Source organism: Oncorhynchus tshawytscha, linkage group LG05 (assembly GCF_018296145.1).
Source record: "Oncorhynchus tshawytscha isolate Ot180627B linkage group LG05, Otsh_v2.0, whole genome shotgun sequence".
NCBI classification, from domain to species: domain Eukaryota; kingdom Metazoa; phylum Chordata; class Actinopteri; order Salmoniformes; family Salmonidae; genus Oncorhynchus; species Oncorhynchus tshawytscha.
This window is the reverse complement of record NC_056433.1, coordinates 13327653-13347589: the sequence shown is the minus strand read 5'-3', so window position 1 is coordinate 13347589 and position 19937 is coordinate 13327653. Positions and strand designations below refer to the sequence as shown.

The 19937-nt window shown below is 42.3% G+C and overlaps 1 protein-coding gene across 1 annotated transcript; it reads right to left on the bottom strand.

Moving 5' to 3' along the window:
- Positions 1-7255: 7255 nt before the first annotated feature.
- opn8c (opsin 8, group member c) lies at positions 7256-19378 on the bottom strand. The gene is made up of 4 exons (XM_024422649.1): positions 19049-19378; positions 14740-15033; positions 10662-10993; positions 7256-7753 (listed from the first exon to the last, which is right to left on the bottom strand). Exons 1-4 carry the CDS (start codon positions 19167-19169, stop codon positions 7397-7399), a joined length of 1104 nt encoding a protein of 367 aa, XP_024278417.1. The 5' UTR covers positions 19170-19378; the 3' UTR covers positions 7256-7396.
- Between the last annotated feature and the right edge of the window lie 559 nt (positions 19379-19937).

The window sequence follows — 19937 nt, the reverse complement described above, 5'->3', positions numbered from 1 at the left end:
AGGCTATCATGTAACCTCATGATGGGTATAGGGAAAATGTGAGTATCATATAGTAGCCTAAACCTATTGATGTTACATTGAGTTGGGCGAATGGAATATGAATGAGAGTCATCCAATATGCTGTAATAGAAATAAGGCCATGGTCATAAAAAAAGCACTAAACAGCGCTGACTGCCACTGGTTTTGAGGCTGTACAGTATTTGTTCACATTTACTTTGTTTACAAACATTGGAGTAAAACAAGCTTATATTTGGGTTCTGTGACGGGGTGTGACAGTTGAACTAAACTCATGAGGCATTTAAGTTATATTGTTCAAGAATCAATGGGTACATAAATGGATGTAGCAACTGCAGATTGCCCCTTTAAATGTGAATGTGGAGTCTACTCACTACACAAACAGGCCACCAATTGTGCAAGTTCTCCTACTTAAAAAGATGAGAGAGGCCTGCAATTTTCATCATAGGTACATTTCAACTATGACAGACAAAATGAGAAAAAAAAATCCAGAAAATCACATTGTAGGATTTTTAATTAATTAATTTGCAAATTATGGTGGAAAACAAGTATTTGGTCAATAACAAAAGTTTATCTCAATACTTTGTTATATACCCTTTGTTAGCAATGACAGAGGTCAAACGTTTTCTGTAAGTCTTCACAAGGTTTTCACACACTGTTGCTGGTATTTTGGCCCATTCCTCCATGCAGATCTCCTCTAGAGCAGTGATGTTTTGGGGCTGTTGCTGGGCAACACGGACTTTCAACTCCCCCCAAATATTTTCTATGGGGTTGAGATCTGGAGACTGGCTAGGCCACTCCAGGACCTTGAAATGTTTCTTACGAAACCACTCCTTCATTGCCCGGGCGGTGTGTTTGGGATCATTGTCATGCTGAATGACCCAGCCACGTTTCATCTTCAATGCCCTTGCTGATGGAAGGAGGTTTTCACTCAAAATCTCACAATACATGGCCCCATTCATTCTTTCCTTTACACGGATCAGTCATCCTGGTCCCTTTGCAGAAAAACAGCCCCAAAGCATGATGTTTCCACCCCCATGCTTCACAGTAGGTATGGTGTTCTTTGGATGCAACTCAGCATCCTTTGTCCTCCAAACACGACGAGTTGAGTTTTTCCAAAAAGTTTTATTTTGCTTTCATCTGACCATATGACATTCTCCCAATCTTCTTCTGGATCATCCAAATGCTCTCTAGCAAACTTCAGACGGGCCTGGACATGTACTGGCTTAAGCAGGGGGACACGTCTGGCACTGCAGGATTTGAGTCCCTGGCGGCATAGTGTGCTACTGATGGTAGGCTTTGTTACTTTGGTCCCAGCTCTCTGCAGGTCATTCACTAGGTCCCCCAGTGTGGTTCTGGGATTTTTGCTCACCGTTCTTGTGATAATTTTGACCCCACGGGGTGAGAACTTGCGTGGAGCCCCAGATCGAGGGAGATTATCAGTGGTCTTGTATGTCTTCCATTTCCTAATAATTGCTCCCACAGTTGATTTCTTCAAACCAAGCTGCTTACCTATTGCAGATTCAGTCTTCTCAGCCTGGTGCAGGTCTACAATTTTGTTTCTGGTGTCCTTTGAAAGCTCTTTGGTCTTGGCCATAGTGGAGTTTGGAGTGTGACTGTTTGAGGTTGTGGACAGGTGTCTTTTATACTGATAACAAGTTCAAACAGGTGCCATTAATACAGGTAACGAGTGGAGGACAGAGGAGCTTCTTAAAGAAGAAGTTACAGGTCTGTGAGAGACAGAAATCTTGCTTGTTTGTAGGTGACCAAATACTTATTTTCCACCATAATTTGCAAATAAATTCATTAAAAATCCTACAAGGTGATTTTCTGGATTTTTTTCCCTCATTTTGTCTGTCATAGTTGAAGTGTACCTATGATGAAAATTACAGGTCTCTCTCATCTTTTTAAGTGGGATAACTTGCACAATTGGTGGCTGACTAAAAACTTTTTTGCCCCACTGTATATATATATATATGTATTTGTATGTTGGGCATGTGACTTGCTTTTCGGACAATGATTTTTTTGTGTAAACAGCGTGAACCTTTTCTGGCCCAGGTCACTCAAATCAACAAGACAAGAATGCCCTGAGAAACTTCCTGTGGTTCAATTCTTCAACCCCCTGAGTCAATACATGTTAGAATCACCTTCGGTAGCTTTTAATGCCTCCTCTGTCCAAAATCAATGTGTTTAAAGCTGAAAAGTAACCCTACAGGTTCACTTCAATCTGTTTTAAGTGGCTACTGAGAAATGGTTTTTGATGCATTACAATTTCACAGTGAATGGGATGAAATGGGTGGGGGGATAATGTGCGTGTGTGTGTGTGTGTGCACACCAGTGTGTGGGACATATCCTCCAGAAAAATATCCATGAGTTGGTCACATATATCTGACTCATGTTAGAGCACGGTGTCGGAGAGAGCACTGCATGTTAGAACACTGCATGTTAGAGCACTGCATGTTAGAACATGGTGTCGGAGAGAGCACTGCATGTTAGAACACTGCATGTTAGAGCACTGCATGTTAGAACACGGTGTCGGAGAGAGCACTGCATGTTAGAACACTGCATGTTAGAGCACTGCATGTTAGAACACGGTGTCGGAGAGAGCACTGCATGTTAGAACACTGCATGTTAGAGCACTGCATGTTAGAACACGGTGTCGGAGAGGGCACTGCATGTTAGAACACTGCATGTTAGAGCACTGCATGTTAGAGCACGGTGTCGGAGAGGGCACTGCATGTTAGAGCACGGTGTCGGAGAGGCACTGCATGTTAGCACTGCATGTTAGAGCACGCATGTTAGAACACTGCATGTTGTCATGGAGAGGGCACTGCATGTTAGAGCACGGTGTCGGAGAGAGCACTGCATGTTAGAGCACGGTGTCGGAGAGAGCACTGCATGTTAGAGCACGGTGTCGGAGAGAGCACTGCATGTTAGAGCACTGCATGTTAGAGCACTGTGTCGGAGAGAGCGCTGCATGTTAGAGCACTGCATGTTAGAGCACTGCATGTTAGAGCACGGTGTCGGAGAGAGCGCTGCATGTTAGAGCACTGCATGTTAGAGCACTGTGTCGGAGAGAGCGCTGCATGTTAGAGCACTGCATGTTAGAGCACTGCATGTTAGAGCACGGTGTCGGAGAGAGCTCTGCATGTTAGAACACAGTGTTGGAGAGAGCATTGATTGAGGACGGTATAATCACAGATAGAGTATGTACTGTATGTCTCTTGCCTGTTCATTAAAATGCATGAGATGAGGCAGTCTCAGAGGGTTAGTAGAAGGGTTATTAAGACTGATTAAATGCAACTATTCTACCCATATCTAATCATTGTTTTAATTTTTTCCAGTGTCCATTAGTGGTCCAGTATCTCTAATGGAATCAGTCCCTCGTTTGGGCTGTATAATAAGAAGGGAAGAGAACATTTATGGTATTTAAACATTGAAGTCATATCAGAATACCTACAGAATACATATTAAGAGAGAAAATTGCCTTAACTAATTGCCTTTAATTATTATTTTTTAACTATGAATATTGTTGTGTTAGGGTGTAATTCAGTGTTTTCTTTTTTAGATATTCACAGCACATTAAATATATATATATATATATTGGTTGCACTGTACTTAAATCTGAAAGGTATAATTCATTATGGCATGTGATAATCATGTATAAGCATTTATAATGTCATAATAAGTAATTTAATGCAGAACACATTCTAACAGAGATAGACTGCAACTTATGGTATGATATCATTTCATTCATTACAAATTATAATAATCAGTGGACTGAGTGACAGATTTCCTAATGTATTCAGAAATATCATACATAGTAGCGGAACAAACCAGAATCCAATACAAATTCTGAAACATAAACATCCAAACAACAAACATCTGACACCTGGTGCTAAATTATGCAATGTATCCAAGGACATGACCGTCCATTATATGTTTTAAACAGGAAGCTGTAGGCTACATGGTAGGTTTACACTCAAATGACAACAACATTAACAGTAGAGTAATACAAACTTAGATTTCTGAGTTCTGATAGGACAATTCTACCAAGCTACTACTAAGCTCATAAAGCATTTAGAAATTATATTATTTAACAATCAATATGTGTATATTATCAATTGAAAATGGCCATTAACAGTAATTAACAGCAAATATTGAATATTGTACTGAAACATACAGCAAATCATGTGTAAAAGCCTATCTTAATACTGTTATGTAAGCCCTTGGACATCTAAGAACGTGTGACACAAACATACCTTACAAAGCTTTTCTATATATATTTAAATGTATGTCAACATCCAAACAAGATGCCTACAGTCAATGCTTTCAAACTAGGCTTTTTTTAACTGAAGTGATTGAAAAAGCAGTCAAGCATCACATTGTAAAAAAACCCTATGATAACTCAATAGATGATACGGATAGAACAAGGCAACACATTTGAAAGCACCGCTCGTCTGGATAATACGGTGAAATGATGGTAAAATCAATCAAATGAAGAGAAGATTGATTTTGACCCATAACCACAATGTGTGAAAATCATCCTTCCAATTGATCCTGTCAGTGCAATCATGTAGATAGGTACAACATGTAGATAGGTACAACATGTAGATAGGTACAACATGTACAATGTCTTCAGACAGTATTCAAAATGTGCCTTTTCCCACATTTTGTTCTGTTACAAAGTGGGATTAATATGGATTTAGTTTTAATTTTCTGTCAACGATCTACACAAAATACTCTGTAATGTTTTCAACCCCCTGAGTCAATACATGTTAGAATCACCTTCGGTAGCAATTACAGCTGCACGTCTTTCTGGATAAGTCTCTAAGAGCTTTGCAAACCTGGATTGTACAATATTTGCCCATTATTATTTAAAAAATGATTCATGCTCTGTCAAGTTGTTGGTTGATCATTGCTAGACACCCAGTTTCAGGTCTTGCCATAGATTAAATCAAGCAGATTTAAGTCAAAACTGTATATTAGACCACTCAATGTCATCTTAGTAAGTAACTCCAGTGTATAATTGGCTTTGCGTTTTAGGTTATTGTCCTGCTAAAAGGTGGATTTGTCTCCCGGTGTCTGTTGAAAGCAGACTGAACCAGGTTTTCCTCTGGGATTTTGCCTGTGCTTAGCTCTATTCCTTTTCTTTTTATCATAAAAACTATTTTAAAGTTACCATTGGCCTCATGGTGAAATCCCTGAGCGGTTTCCTTTCTCTCCGTCAACTGAGTTAGGAAGGACGCCATATCTCTTTGTCTACCAATAGGTGCCCTTCTTCGCAAGGCATTGGAAAACCTCCCTCTTCATTGTCGTCGATTCTGTGCTGGAAATGTACTGCTCAAATGAGGAACCTGACAGATCATTGCATGGAGTACAGAGATTAGGTAGTCGTTCAAAAACCATTAGTCCATGCAACTTATTATCTGACTTGTTTAGCACATTTTTACTTCTGAAATTATTTAGTCTTGCTATAACAAAATAATTATTTCAGCTTTAGATTTTTAAATAATTTGTAAAAAATGACTAAAAACACAATTCCACTTTGACATTATGCAGTATTCTGTGTAGACCAGTGACACAATATCGACATTTTAGCCACTTTAAATTCAGGCTGTAGCAACAAAATGTGGAAAAAGTCAAGGGGTGTGAATACTTTCTGAAGGCACTGTAGATCCATGTACTGTGTGCATCCAAGCACAAGTACAAATCTTATGGAATCTTAATCAGAAGATGAAGGTATTAACAGACAATTCAAATCCACGGGGAACATTAGTGTAAAAAAAAACAAAATACATGAGTTTTTTATGCATAATTTAGCCCAGTCATTTAAAAGCGTCATCATCTATACCAGTGATGTAGCCTAGTGGTAAAAGAAATAGGTGGGTAAGCTTTGATTACCAGTGGCAGTGAAAAATGTTAAGCTCCCTGTACTTTCAAAGCATTTTTCTCAAAAGGTGAGTAAACTGTCCACCCCCAAAAGTGTGTAAACTGCAATTATTTGTGTTTACCCTACACGACTGACTATACAAACAGTGCATGACCTCGTCCCCCAACTCATTTGCTACCCCATATAGACAGAGAAAGCAAGCCAGCTGGTGGACAAGATTAATACATAAACCATTGATTTCATGTTGTTTTCATTACAATTTAGGTATTCTTATAAATCCACTTAGGCCAGAAATGCTATTAAGAATTGGCGAATTTGAGTTTTTACAAGACAAAAATGTTTTTACTCCTTGTTCTCATCTTGTACTCTAGTCCAGTGCTGTCTGTGTGTTACCATAACATTATGCTGAGCACTTCCTATTGGCTGGGAGTCTTTGCTGGCCTCTTCCTAGTTCTGTGGCCTCAGCTCTTTGTCTCTGGTCTCACTGGCCCTCCTATGGTAGCACCCTGTCACTGCTTCTGCGGAAGGATCAACGTACTTCCCGTGTACTTCCTGTACTGCTCTCAGAAGTCTCACGGGGAATCCCAAACCAGCCCCTTCCCCCCTACCAACTCACTGGGAGAGCCCTCCAATGTAATGTGCTGCTGACAAAACTTTGAGGGTGACTTTAAGTGGCAAGGGGATCAAATAAACCCATCAACTTCAGGACACACTCGTGACTTAAATTATGTAATTCATGTTCCACATTTAAATAACAAAACAAGCATGAAATTCAAATCAACAAATTCCCCTTGTCATTTTACAATAACAGTCAAACATTTAATTTGGGAGATATTTAATTTGTTACATGTGTCAAATCTCGAAATCAGACACAAACAAAATGCACATGGCATATATAGTGAACAAACATATAAACGCAACATGTAACTTGCTTGCTCAGTTAAAGTGGCTAATAATCCCTTACACCTTCAATCCTTTTCACTCCCTTAGCTGTCAGACACTTGTGCATATTGTGGAGGCATGTGTGAACGTGCAAATGGAGGGCTGAGGGATGAGGGGAAGGGACTGATTTGTGATTCAGCCTCAGTCTCAGGAGCACCAACCCCGATTCACTTTTCAACTTATAGCAAACCTATTGCAGAGTCCACTCCCCTCTCTTTCTCATCATCCAATCAGTGTTCAGGTGGGGATGGGAAGGACCTATTAGAAAGGTGCCAGTGCTTGACTTGACTTAGGTGCAGGTACTCATTTTGGGTGCCAATACTGTTCATATTTAGGTTCAAGAACTCCACAATACTTTTGAGTTCATATTCTATAAGAGGAACAGGAGCTCAAGCAGTAGAACATTTGAGGTGCCGGTGCTCAGCTCCGGTGAGCTCCTGCCCAAGTCAAGCACGGGACAGGTCTATGGTCCACAGCCGAGGGGGTCACTCTGATCTTGGACACAGCAGGAGATCGCCCCAAAGTGTGCTCCCCGTGTCCTTGCTGCTATTCCTCCCCTAGGACTCCAACTCCAGACATCCCCAGCTCCTGGAGCTGGATCTGGATGGGATGTGGCCCCCCGGGGAGTCCCTCCTGGCCCATGGCAGAGCGGACCCCCACACGGTTCCTGGCTAACCGGGGACAGAAGGAGCGCAACAGGCAGCGCAGCTCCTGACGGAAGGCCTTGTTGAAGTAGAAGTAGATGAAGGGGTTGTAGATGTGGGAGCTCTTGGCGAACAGTGCGGGGAACACGAAGCCCCCAGGCGCCATGTACCGGTTGTCCTTGTGGAAGATGAAGAGGAAGGAGACAACGGCGTAGGGAGCCCAGGCCGTCACAAAGCCAAGGCTGATGCAGAAGAACATCTGAGGGGGACAACAGAGACATTATGTTGTGTCCAATATCTAGACCCAAATTCATACATTATTTGCTAAATTTAACTTTTTACCCCCAAATGGTAGTTACAGTCTTGTCCCATCGTTGCAACTCCCATACAAACTCGGGAGAGGCGAAGGTCGAGAGCCATGCGTCCTACGAAACACGACCCCGCCAAGCAGCACTGCTTCTTGACACACTGCTCACTTAACCCAGAAGCCAGCCGCACCAATGTGTTGGAGGAAACACTGTACAGCTGGCGACCAAAGTCAGTGTGCATGCTCCCGGCCTGCCACAAGGAGTTACTAGAGCGCGATGGGACAAGGACATCCCAGCCGGCCAAACCCTCCCCTAACCCAGACGATGCTGGGCCAATTGTGCGTCGCCTCATGGTTCTCCTGGTCACCCCCGGCTGCGACACAGCCTGGGATCGAACCCAGGTCTGTAGTGACGCCTCTAGCGCTGCGATGCAGTACCTTACACCGCTGCGCCACTTGGGAGGCCTAAATCCAACTATATCTCGTAAACTCTCATACAATAACTGGTATCATTGGGTAGATTCAAATCTACAGTATGTACTAAGGCCAATTCTTTCAACATTAGAGTTGGCTTCTGTATATGGAGCTAATTCAAGCCTACCTAATGACACCACTAGTACTGACTTCTTTACTGACCTTGGGCTGCATTGACACAGCTTGTATAACAGTGTAAATTTGCTGTCCCCTCAAAATAACTCAACACACAGCCATTAATGTCTAAACCGCTGGCAACAAAAGTGAGTACACCCCTAAGTGAAAATGTCCAAATTGGGCCCAATTAGCCATTTTCCCTCCCCGGTGTCATGTGACTCGTTAGTGTTACAAGGTGTGAATGGGGAGCAGGTGTGTTAAATTTGGTGTCATCGCTCTCACACTCCCTCATAATGACTGGTCACTGGAAGTTCAACATGGGACCTCAAGGCAAAGAACTCTCTGAGGATCTGAAAAAAAGAATTGTTGCTCTACATAAAGATGGCCTGGGCTATAAGAAGATTGCCAAGACCCTGAAACTGAGCTGCAGCACGGTGGTCAAGACCATACAGCGGTTTAACTGGACAGGTTCCACTCAGAACAGGCCTCGCCATGGTCGACCATAGAAGTTGAGTGCACGTGCTCAGCGTCATATCCAGAGGTTGTCTTTGGGAAATAGACGTATGAGTGCTGCCAGCATTGCTGCAGAGGTTGAAGGGGGGGATCAGCCTGTCAGTGCTCAGACCATACGCCGTACACTGCATCAAATTGGTCTGCATGGCTGTCGTCCCAGAAGGAAGCCTCTTCTAAAGATGATGCACAAGAAAGCCCGCAAACAGTTTGCTGAAGACAAGCAGACTAAGGACATGGATTACTGGAACCATGTCCTGTGGTCTGATGAGACCAAGATAAACCTATTTGGTTCTGATGGTGTCAAGCGTGTGTGGCGGCAACCAGGTGAGGAGTACAAAGACAAGTGTGTCTTGCCTACAGTCCAGCATGGTGGTGGGAGTGTCATGGTCTGGGGCTGCATGAGTGCTGCCGGCACTGGGGAGCTACAGTTCATTGAGGGAACCATGAATGCCAACATGTACTGTGACATACTGAAGCAGAGCATGATCCCCTCCCTTTGGAGACTGGGCCGCAGGGCAGTATTCCAACATAATAATGACCGCAAACACACCAGCTCCGTGATGCCGTCATGGAGGAGTGGAAGAGGACTCCAGTGGCAACCTGTGAATCTCTGGTGAACTCCATGCCCAAGATGGTTATTAAGTTAGTGCTGGAAAATGATGGTGGCCACACAAAATATTGACACTTTGGGTCCAATTTGGACATTTTCACTTAGGGGTGTACTCACTTTTGTTGCCAGCGGTTTAGACATTAATGGCTGTGTGTTGAGTTATTTTGAGGGGACAGCAAATTTACACTGTTATACAAGCTGTACACTCACTACTTTACATTGTAGCAAAGTGTCATTTCTTCAGTGTTGTCACATGAAAAGATATACTCAAATATTTACAGAAATGTGAGGGGTGTACTCACTTTTGTGATATACTGTAAATACATAACTCTACAATAAAGAATGCAGCCTACACACTTCCTTAAACCCTATAAGTAAAGTAATTTTGTGTGGAAGTCAAACATTTATTTTATGTCAGAAGCAGACACATTGCATATGCTTAGAATGACAAAATCGAGCCCTTTATAACTGTATTTCTATTTTGTGTTGTGTTTTCTTATAACGTGTCCTTTTTTTGTGATACTTTCAACTCATCCCGTGGTATAAGCACATTATTCACTGTTTTATACCACCTCAAATGAATGTCACTTTACTTAAGGTGTATGTGCACACTCTATAAGGAAATATTACATGGTTATGACGCACGTCATTCCATTCAATGTAATAATGTGACACAGAGGATAAATGACATAACACCCTGTTATAACAGCTGGTATGTAGACTCTTACATAGCATGGAATAACATATGACATAAGAGGTCATCCAGACTGTATAATGCCAGAGCATACGACAGGATGAACAGATCTGTTTAACGCTTTTTTGGTTACTACATGTGTTATTTCTAGTTTTAATGTCTTCACTATTATTCTACAATGTAGAAAATAGTACAAATAAAGAAAAACCCTGGAATGAGTAGATGTGTCCAAACTTTTGACTGGTTCTGTATGTGAAAAATGACCAAATATAAATATACTATGTTTACTGTGACAGAAGGTAAAAGTTCTATCTAGTGCTGCAGTAAGCTCTACATCCGCTCTCCCTGAGTGAAAGACGTATGCTCTGTGACAGACAGTCCTCCACTAAGTCAGAGAGGTTCAGGCACATTGCCGTGGTTCCTCTTTCAGCAGGACATAAAACCCTTCTCACCATGGAGAGACGTTTTTCGGTATGGCGCAGGTTGGTCCGGATCCCCCGGGCTGACAAGGCGTAGGTGAAATGATAGACTTGATAGAGGATCTGGATCTGGGACATCACGATGAGCAGGACGGGCACCAGCATGAAACAAGAGAAGGAACAGATGACGTAGAAGGCGTCTTTAAAGGAGGTGTGGTAGCTGTGCCAGGCGATGGTACAGGACAGGCCGTAGGGCTCGGGGACGTACTCACCCCAGCCGAACAAGGGGAAGGAGGACCAGACGGCGGCAATTAGCCACGAGGCACAGCACACCAGCCGGATGTTGGCACCATCCAGCCAGACTGCTGCAAGGAAAGAGACATCCCATCGCCTGGTTATATTCTTAAAGGGAGGGTGACATCTGGGATTGTCATTGTGTTTGGATGATTCAGTGATTAATCAGTGCTTGATGTGGGCCAGAACACACCAGTACTGAGTACCGCACCTCAAATGATCTACTGTTTGAATACCTGTCTTATAGAATATTGGCTTAAAAATATTGCAGTTATGGCACATAAATGTAAAGTCCATGGGCAAATAAGGCCATTTCTCTAAAAGAAATGCAATGTGGTCTCCATTGATCTGACACATAGAAGGTAATTAGAGAACATCAATCGATCTCACAGGCTCCCGACTGGGATGAGAAGACTGACTGATGACTAACCTGTCCCGTGGCATTATTCCCCTCATCTCCTGTCCTAATCCACACCTGATCCCAGTACTCAGGGCTGAGCACCCTACTCGTCTCTTACAATTAACACAGGAGAGCGGAAAGCCCTGCTACTAGTTAATTGGAGAGACAAAGAGAGAGAGGGAGAGAGAAAGATAGAGAGGTGTCTGTGAGAGAGTGAGAGAGAGAGAGAGGTGCGAGAGAGCGAGAGAGAGATAAAATAAAAATAAAAATGTAATCTTTATTTAACTAGGCAAGACAGCTAAAAACAAATTCTTATTACAATGATGGCCTACCACAGCAAAACCCGGACGACGCCGGGCCAATTGTGCGCCACCAGGCCAATTATGTGCCGCCAAATGGGACTTCCAATCACAGCTGGATGTAAACCACGGACTGCAGTGACGCTTCTTGCACTGAGATGCAGTGCCTTAGACTGCTGTACCACTCAGGAGCCACTGGGCATACAGACGGACGGATGGACAGACAGACACGCACACATACACGCACACATGCTTCTACACCTGCATTGCTTGCTGTTTGGGGTTTTAGGCTGGGTTTCTGTACAGCACTTTGAGATATCAGCTGATGTACGAAGGGCTATATAAATAAATTTGATTTGATTTGATTTGACATACACACACAAACACAAAGTGAGAGCGAGACAGGAGACGCTCAAATCCAAATCGATCCTTAGCCCCGTCTCATAGGCCCTTAATTTAGTTTTCCAAGGTATTGTAGTATTACAGCACCTCCACCTTACCCTGTGATAGGCTAGGTGGAATTGTGCCCATATTGTCTTTAATGTCTTTCAGATCATAGCAAGGGACAGAAAAGGGCAGCATGCGTTCTGTTATAGCCACCCTAGGGATGGTGAGTTGTTGTTGCTACAACAAGAGAGAGATCAAGCCTGTATAACTAACTATAAGTGTGTATGCAATACATTATAAATACAGCCTATAAATAGACCACAGAGAAAAAACTTACAGAGCGGTGATTTTCTGTTTACTGATAATATCATCATCATCATCAACAACAGTAGTGGTAGTAGTGGTAGTCTTTGCAGATTTTAAGTTTGTCGTTGTTGATGTCTGTAAGCAGGACGTTGCCCGCTTTGTATGATGATGTCATATTGTCATATATTATAATATGGTTACACTTTACTTGACATCCAGCGCCATAACACTTTATGACACGGTAATAACCATGTCATAATATGGCATAATAGCTGACATAACCTGGTTCAGTCTGCTTTCCACCAGACACTGGGAGATGAATTCACCTTTCAGCAGGACAATAACCTAAAACACAAGGCCAAATCTACACTGGAGTTGCTTACCAAGAAGACAGTGAATGTTCCTGAGTGGCGAGTTACAGTTTGACTTAAATCTACTTGAAAATCTATGGCAAGACCTGAAAATGGTTCTCTAGCAATGATCAACAACCAATTTGACAGAGCTTGAAGAATTGGTCAAATAATAATGGGCAAATGTTTCACAATCCGGGTGTAGAAAGCTCTTAGAGACTTACCCAGAAAGACTCACAGCTGTAATCACTGTCAAAGGTGACTGTAACATTGACTCAGGAGGTTGAATACAAATCAAGATATATTAGTGTTTTATTTTTCATATTTTTTGTTTAACAAATGTTAGATTTTTCTTTCCACTTTGACATTACAGAGTATTTTTTGTAGATCGTTGACAAAAAATGACAAATCCATTTTAATCTCACTTTGTAACAGAACATAATGTGGAAAAAGTGAAGTGGTTTGGATACTGTCTGAAGGTACTGTATATTAGTCCCTGGAGACTTCCTGGAAAGACCCCAATGGACACAAATAGGATTTATATTTTACATTTTATATAACATGTATTTAACGAGGCAAATCAGTTAAGAAAAATTATTATTTACAACAACCGCCTACCCCTGGCCAAACCCTAACCAGAACAACGCTGGGCCAATTATGCGCGCCCTATGGGACTCCCAATCACGGACGGTTGTGATACAGCCTGGAATCGAACCAGGGTCTGTAGTGACACTGAGATGCAGTGCCTTCGGGAGTAGGATGACACACACACACACACACACACACACGTGCACACACACACACACACACATATACACTACACATGCGCACACACACACAACACTTACAGATAACACAACACAGAACAACACAGACACTCTCTATTTGCTTCATGGTCCTGAGTGTGATTTTCATATCAAGATGATATCAGCTAATTCGATTCATGTTGTTGTTCACTTAATGTCACACTGAGTCAGTGGTTGTTTGTGTAGTGTGCAGCAGCTGGGAGCAGTTCTGTAAATTACTTAAGTAAAAATACTTTAAAGTACTACTTAAGTCATTTTTAGGGGTATCTGTACTTTGTTTGTGCATTGTGCAGCAGCTGGGAGCATTTGTGTAAATTACTTAATAGTACTTTGAAGTATTTTTACTTAAGTCATTTTGGGGGTATCTGTACTTTGTGTAGTGTGCAGCAGCTAGGTTGGGTAAGCTTGTAGGGAGTCTAGCATTCACTTAGACTGGTGAAATATTTCTAGAGTTCGCTGGTTCAAAAACCCCGACAGGACAAAGTGAAAATCTGCCGATGTGCCCTTGTGGAAGGAACTTCCCCCCCCCCCAGATAGACTAGGCTCTACTCACCATAGACCAGGCTGCCCCCCTCCAAATAGACTGGCTCTACTCACCATAGACCAAGCTGCCCCCCTCCCTCCAAATAGACTAGGCCCTACTCACCATAGACCAGGCTGCCCCCCAAAACAATAGACTAGGCTCTACTCACCATAGACCAGGCTGCCCCCCCTCCAAATAGACTGGGCTCTACTCACCATAGACCAAGCTGACCCCCCTCCAAATAGACTAGGCCCTACTCACCATAGACCAGGCTGCCGCCCAAAAATAGACTAGGCTCTACTCACCATATACCAGGCTGCCCCCCCCAGATAGACTAGGCTCTACTCACCATAGACCAAGCTGCCCCCCTCCAAATAGACTAGGCCCTACTCACCATAGACCAGGCTGCCCCCAAAATAGACTAGGCTCTACTCACCATAGACCAGGCTGCCCCCTCCAAATAGACTGGGATCTACTCACCATAGACCAAGCTGACCCCCCACCCAGATAGACTAGGCTCTACTCACCATAGACCAGGCTGCCCCCCAAATAGACTAGGCTCTACTCACCATAGACCAGGCTGCCCCCAAATAGACTAGGCTCTACTCACCATAGACCAGGCTGCCCCCCCTCCAAATAGACTAGGCTCTACTCACCATAGACCAGGCTGCCCCCTCCAAATAGACTAGGCTCTACTCACCATAGACCAGGCTGCCCCCCCTCCAAATAGACTAGGCTCTACTCACCATAGACCAGGTTATAGAATGTTTTCAGATAACGGATCACGCTGATGGCGGCGATGGTGAACATGCCGCACAGGCCGAATATGTAGCAGCCCAGACCGTAGTAGACGCACGTGACATGGTGCCCCAGCCAGGCATGATTAAACGATGACAGAATGGAAAGCGGGTAGAAACAGATGCAACATAGGAAATCCACCACGGCCAGGTTGACGCAGAGGAGCTCTGAACCCACCATCTTCTTCCTCCGTCGGTAGGAGATGACCAGCACCAGGCCGTTGCCGAGAACGGACAAAAGCACTAGTTGGAAGAGAGACAAGAAAGGGGAAACAAAGAATCTCTATAGAGATGGGAGAAGAGAGTGATGATTGATATGGTCTGTCGTTGGATTGTTTTTCATGAATGGTTTTTGTATTTTCTTGTGTATTTCCTATTGTGTCATTTGTTGTGTACATTCTGACATTCTGATACATTCTGACATTGTAATTTCTCATGGTAGTCTGAATATATACTGTAAGATCTGGTGCAATAACCACAGGTATCTTCGAAAATAAAGTTTCCTCAAGCAGTGATCAGAATGGATCCTGAATATAACCTGTCTGAAATATTAAACCAACACTTCCATGTATTACACCTGACATTATATAAGACCTACAGTATCATGTTCCTGTAAGACAGATACCAGTCACCGGATGACCGTTCTACTGTTAAGGTGTTTGGCTGGCAATCATAGCTAACCCTCTGTGGTGTGTTCACTCAATATGTAAACATCACAGAGGAGGTGTGAGAAATAATTCTGCTGGACACAGAGGGAATACACCACTAAGGAACCACTGAGCCACCACTGAGCCACGAGTCACCGTGGATAGAGAGTGATGGATTTCCTGAAATAGCAGCTGTTCCAGGCAATAAGGCATTCAGGTGACTCAAAATAATAACCTATGTCTGCAATAACGTGTCCGCAATACTGAAATGAAGTCGGCCCGTACAACAAACACATGAACTACTGAACTCTAAAAGAAGAAAACTTTGATAGTCTTATTGTAGAAACAGAAATCACAAACTGTCAAATATTCCAATAGAGGTACAAATAACACCCCCGACACCAGTGGAGGCTGCTGAGGGGAGGACAGCTCATAATAATGGCTGGAACAGAGCGAATGGAATGGCCTCAAACACATGGAAACCACGCTCCAGCCATTGCCATGAGACCGTCCTCCCCAAATAAGGTGCCACCAACCTCCTGTGGCTGACACAGAGACAAATGAAAGGATGATGAAAAGATGAAGAAAATCAGCCTAGCCTGGTCCCAGATGACTTTGTGCTATCATGTTAAGTCCACTTCTCATTGTCAAGACAAACATGTTTGCAATGACGAGTGACATGGAGTTCGCATGATAGCTCAAACAGACTTGGAGGAAAAAGAAAGACTGGCCCCACTCACATCAAAAATATAATTTTGACTAATTTGGATTTAAAAAACACTATGTAACAAAATAAATAAACATTTGGTCACAAAAAAATGCTATGCCCATTCCTGAGTGTATTTACAAACAAGCATCGTGTCTGTTTAATTTTACAGATGGACACAGAACCTCAGGTGAGAGGAAATACAATACACTTAGTGAACTGTAATATCGATGAGACCACATTTTACTAGGTATAGCCATCTATAACACTAGAGTTGACGCATGTTCTAAAAATACCATGAAATATTGATATTTCTATAAAGTGTCAATTGTAGTGATATAGAGTGCAAAGTATTCAGACCCTTGACTTATCCACATTTTGTTACGTTACAGCCTTATTCTAAAATATATAACATATTATAATTTTTCTCATCAATCTACACACAATATCCCATAATGACAAAGCAAAAACAGGTTTATAAATTTTTGCTAATTTATTCCAAATAGAAAACAGAAATAGCTCATTTACATAAATATTCAGACCCTTTGCTATGATACTCAAAATTGAGCTCAGGTGCATCCTGTTTCCATTGATCATCCTTGAGATGTTTCTACAACTTCATTGGAGTCCACCTGTGGTAAATTCAATTGATTGAACGTGATTTGGAAAGGCACACACCTGTCTATATAAGGTCCCACAGTTGAAAGTGCATGTCAGAGCAAAAACCGAGCCATGGAGTCGAACGAATTGTCCGTATAGCTCCGAGACAGTATTTTATTTGATTTATTTTGCCTTTATTTAACCAGGTAAACCAGTTGAGAACAAGTTCTCATTAACAACTGCGACCTGGCCAAGATAAAGCAAAGCAGTGTAGAAGAGTAGGGAGGTAAGGCAATAAATAGGCCGTAGTGGCAAAATAATGACAATTTCGCAAATAAACACTGGAGTGATAGATGTGCAGAAGATGAATGCGCAAGTAGAGATACTGGGGTGCAAAGGAGAATAAAAAAAATATATATAATAAATAACAATATGGGGATGAGGTAGTTGGATGGGCTATTTACAGATGGGCTATGTACAGGTGCAATGATCTGTAAGCTGCTCTGATAGCTGATGCTTAAAGTTAGTGAGGGAGATATGAGTCTCCAGCTTCAGTGATTTTTGCAATTCGTTCCAGTCATTGGCAGCTGAGAACTGGAAGGAAAGGCGGCCCATGCATGAATTGGCTTTGGGGCTGACCAGTGAAATATACCTGCTGGAGCGCGTGCTACGAGTGGGTGCTGCTAAGGTGACCAGTGAGCTGAGATAAGGCGGGGCTTTACCTAGCAAGGATTTAAAGATGACCTGGAGCCAGTGGGTTTGGCGACGAATATAAAGCGAGGGCCAGCCAACGAGAGCATACAGTTCGCAAGTGGTGGGTAGTATATGGGGCTTTGGTGATGAAACGGATGGCACTGTAATAGAATGCATCCAATTTGTTGAGTAGAGTGCTGGAGGCTATTTTGTAGATGACATCGCCGAAGTCAAGGATCGGTAGGACAGTCAGTTTTACAAGAGTATATTTGGCAGCATGAGTGAAGGATGCTTTGTTGCAAAATAGGAAGCCGATTCTAGATTTAATTTTGGATTGGAGATGCTTAATATGAGTCTGGAAGGAGAGTTTACAGTCTAACCAGACACCGAGGTATTTGTAGTTGTCCGCATAGTAGAGTAGAGCTCCATCATTCTTAAAGGAAGAAGTTTGGAACCACCAAGACTCTTCCCATAGCTGGCCACCCGGCCAAACTGAGCAATCAGGGGAGAAGGGCCTTGGTCAGGGAGGTGACCAAGAACCCGTTGGTCACTCTGACAGAGCTCCAGAGTTCCTCTGTGGAGATGGGAGAACCTTCCAGAAGGAATTTAGCAGATGTTATTGAGGGTGTAGCTAAATGCCTGTGTTCCTAGCTCCAATAGTGCAGTAGTATCTAACAATTCACAATACACACTAATCTAAAAGTGAAATAATTGAATTAAGAAATACATAAATAATCAGGATCGAGGGATGATGAACTGAGCAAAGTACAGAAAGATCTTTGATGAGATCCTGTTCCAGAGCACTCAGGACTTCAGACTGGGGCGAAGGTTTAGCTTCCAACAGGACAACGACCCTAAGCACACAGCCAAGACAACGCGGGATAGGGAGGGTTGTGCAGCAACCCTCCATATCCAACATGACAGAGCTTGAGAGGATCTGCAGAGAAGAATTGGAGAAACTCCCCAAATACAGGTGTGCCAAGTTGTAGCTTCATACCCAAGAAGACTTGAGGCTGTAATCACTGCCAAAGGTGCTTCAACAAAGTACTTAATAAAGGGTCTGAATAAATGTGATATTTCAGTTTTTTTTAAATACATTTGCACACAAAAAAAATCAACCTGTTTTTGTTTTGTCATTGTGGGGTATTGTGTGTAGATTGATAAGAGAAAAAAAAAACAATTTAATAGATTTTAGGGTAAGGCAGTAACGTAACAAAATGTTTAAAAAGTCAATGGGTCTGAATCCTTCCCGAATGCAGTATACTGTATGTAGGTGGCTATACATAGTACTGTGGATTACTTACATACCACAAATAAGCTACATTAGATATTTTAAAATGTGAATAAAGTCTGTGAAACAAACATTTCAAATGTTTTACACATAAATCTGTATGATTTACTGTTGTCCACACAGTCGTTAATATCATGTATTGCGCACGGTTCCTTCTAAAGTCGAATTTGTAGGAAGAGCCTGACCACGAAAATATATTTTTTTATAACATGTGCTATAAATCTCAATCAACTAGGCATCAACATCAGCGTGTCTATATTCTAGGATACATTTTTTCTAGATGATCAGATTTGAAAGTGATAATAACGAAGTCCAACTCACCGATTGACAGGATTGTAAATCCCACACCTATATCAGCACCAGGTGCGAGTTTGGAGGAGAAAATAGAGACAGTCCGGTTCCCACACACATCTGTGCGTTCTGACAAGTTCAGGGAGATCATTTTGGATACAAATTCAGGAAAAGGAAGATCACCTCACTTTTGAATCCGACTCAACATTTAAAAGCCAGCAAAAGCAAATATTCGTGGCATTGGATCACATGTTCGTGTCAGTCATCTCGTGTTTAGCATAAAGTGAAATGTCCTACACTCGCTCCATCAGTTATCATGTGTATTCTCTTCTAGTCGCTATCTCTGAAGAGACCAATAATGATGGGATTATTTGGTCAAACTCAGACAGATGTTTTCTCTGAAGCCTGTGGAGTTGCAGCCTGGTCTCATAAATGTAAAACCGGGACCATCATATTAGTGTGATATACTTAAGGCTGGGTGGATGGGTGGGCGTACAACACGAAAGGTTGCGTGTTTGAATCTCATCAGTGACAACTTTAGCATTTTAGCTAATTAGCATCTTTTCACTTACTTTTAGCTACTTTGTAACTACTTAGCATGTTAGCTATCCCTTACCCTAACCTATACCCTTTTAGCTAAAGCTTCCCCTAACCGTAACCAGTTAGCCACCTAGCTAACGTTAGCCACAACAAATTGCAATTCTTACATATATATTTTGCAAGATATCATACAAATTGTCATTCGTAACATATCATACGGAATGGATGATGGACATCTACAAATTAATACATATCATACTAAATGGAGGTCGTCGGATTTACATACAGAATAATACAAAATGCTCTGCAGGTTGCAGCAGACTGACCATATACCTTGGACTGCTCTATACGGTGCCTTTATTCTCTGTGTTGAATCATA

What these genes read in the sequence shown, in the direction of transcription:
- opn8c (XM_024422649.1), bottom strand. Translation starts at nt 19,169, where the DNA reads ATGATCTCCCTGAACTTGTCAGAACGCACAGATGTGTGTGGGAACCGG. An exon ending in ATTTACAATCCTGTCAATCG is followed by an intron (nt 15,034 to 19,048) that starts GTGAGTTGGACT and finishes TCTTCCAACTAG; the next exon opens with TGCTTTTGTCCGTTCTCGGC. An exon ending in CCGAAAAACGTCTCTCCATG is followed by an intron (nt 7,754 to 10,661) that starts GTGAGAAGGGTT and finishes TGTCCCCCTCAG; the next exon opens with ATGTTCTTCTGCATCAGCCT.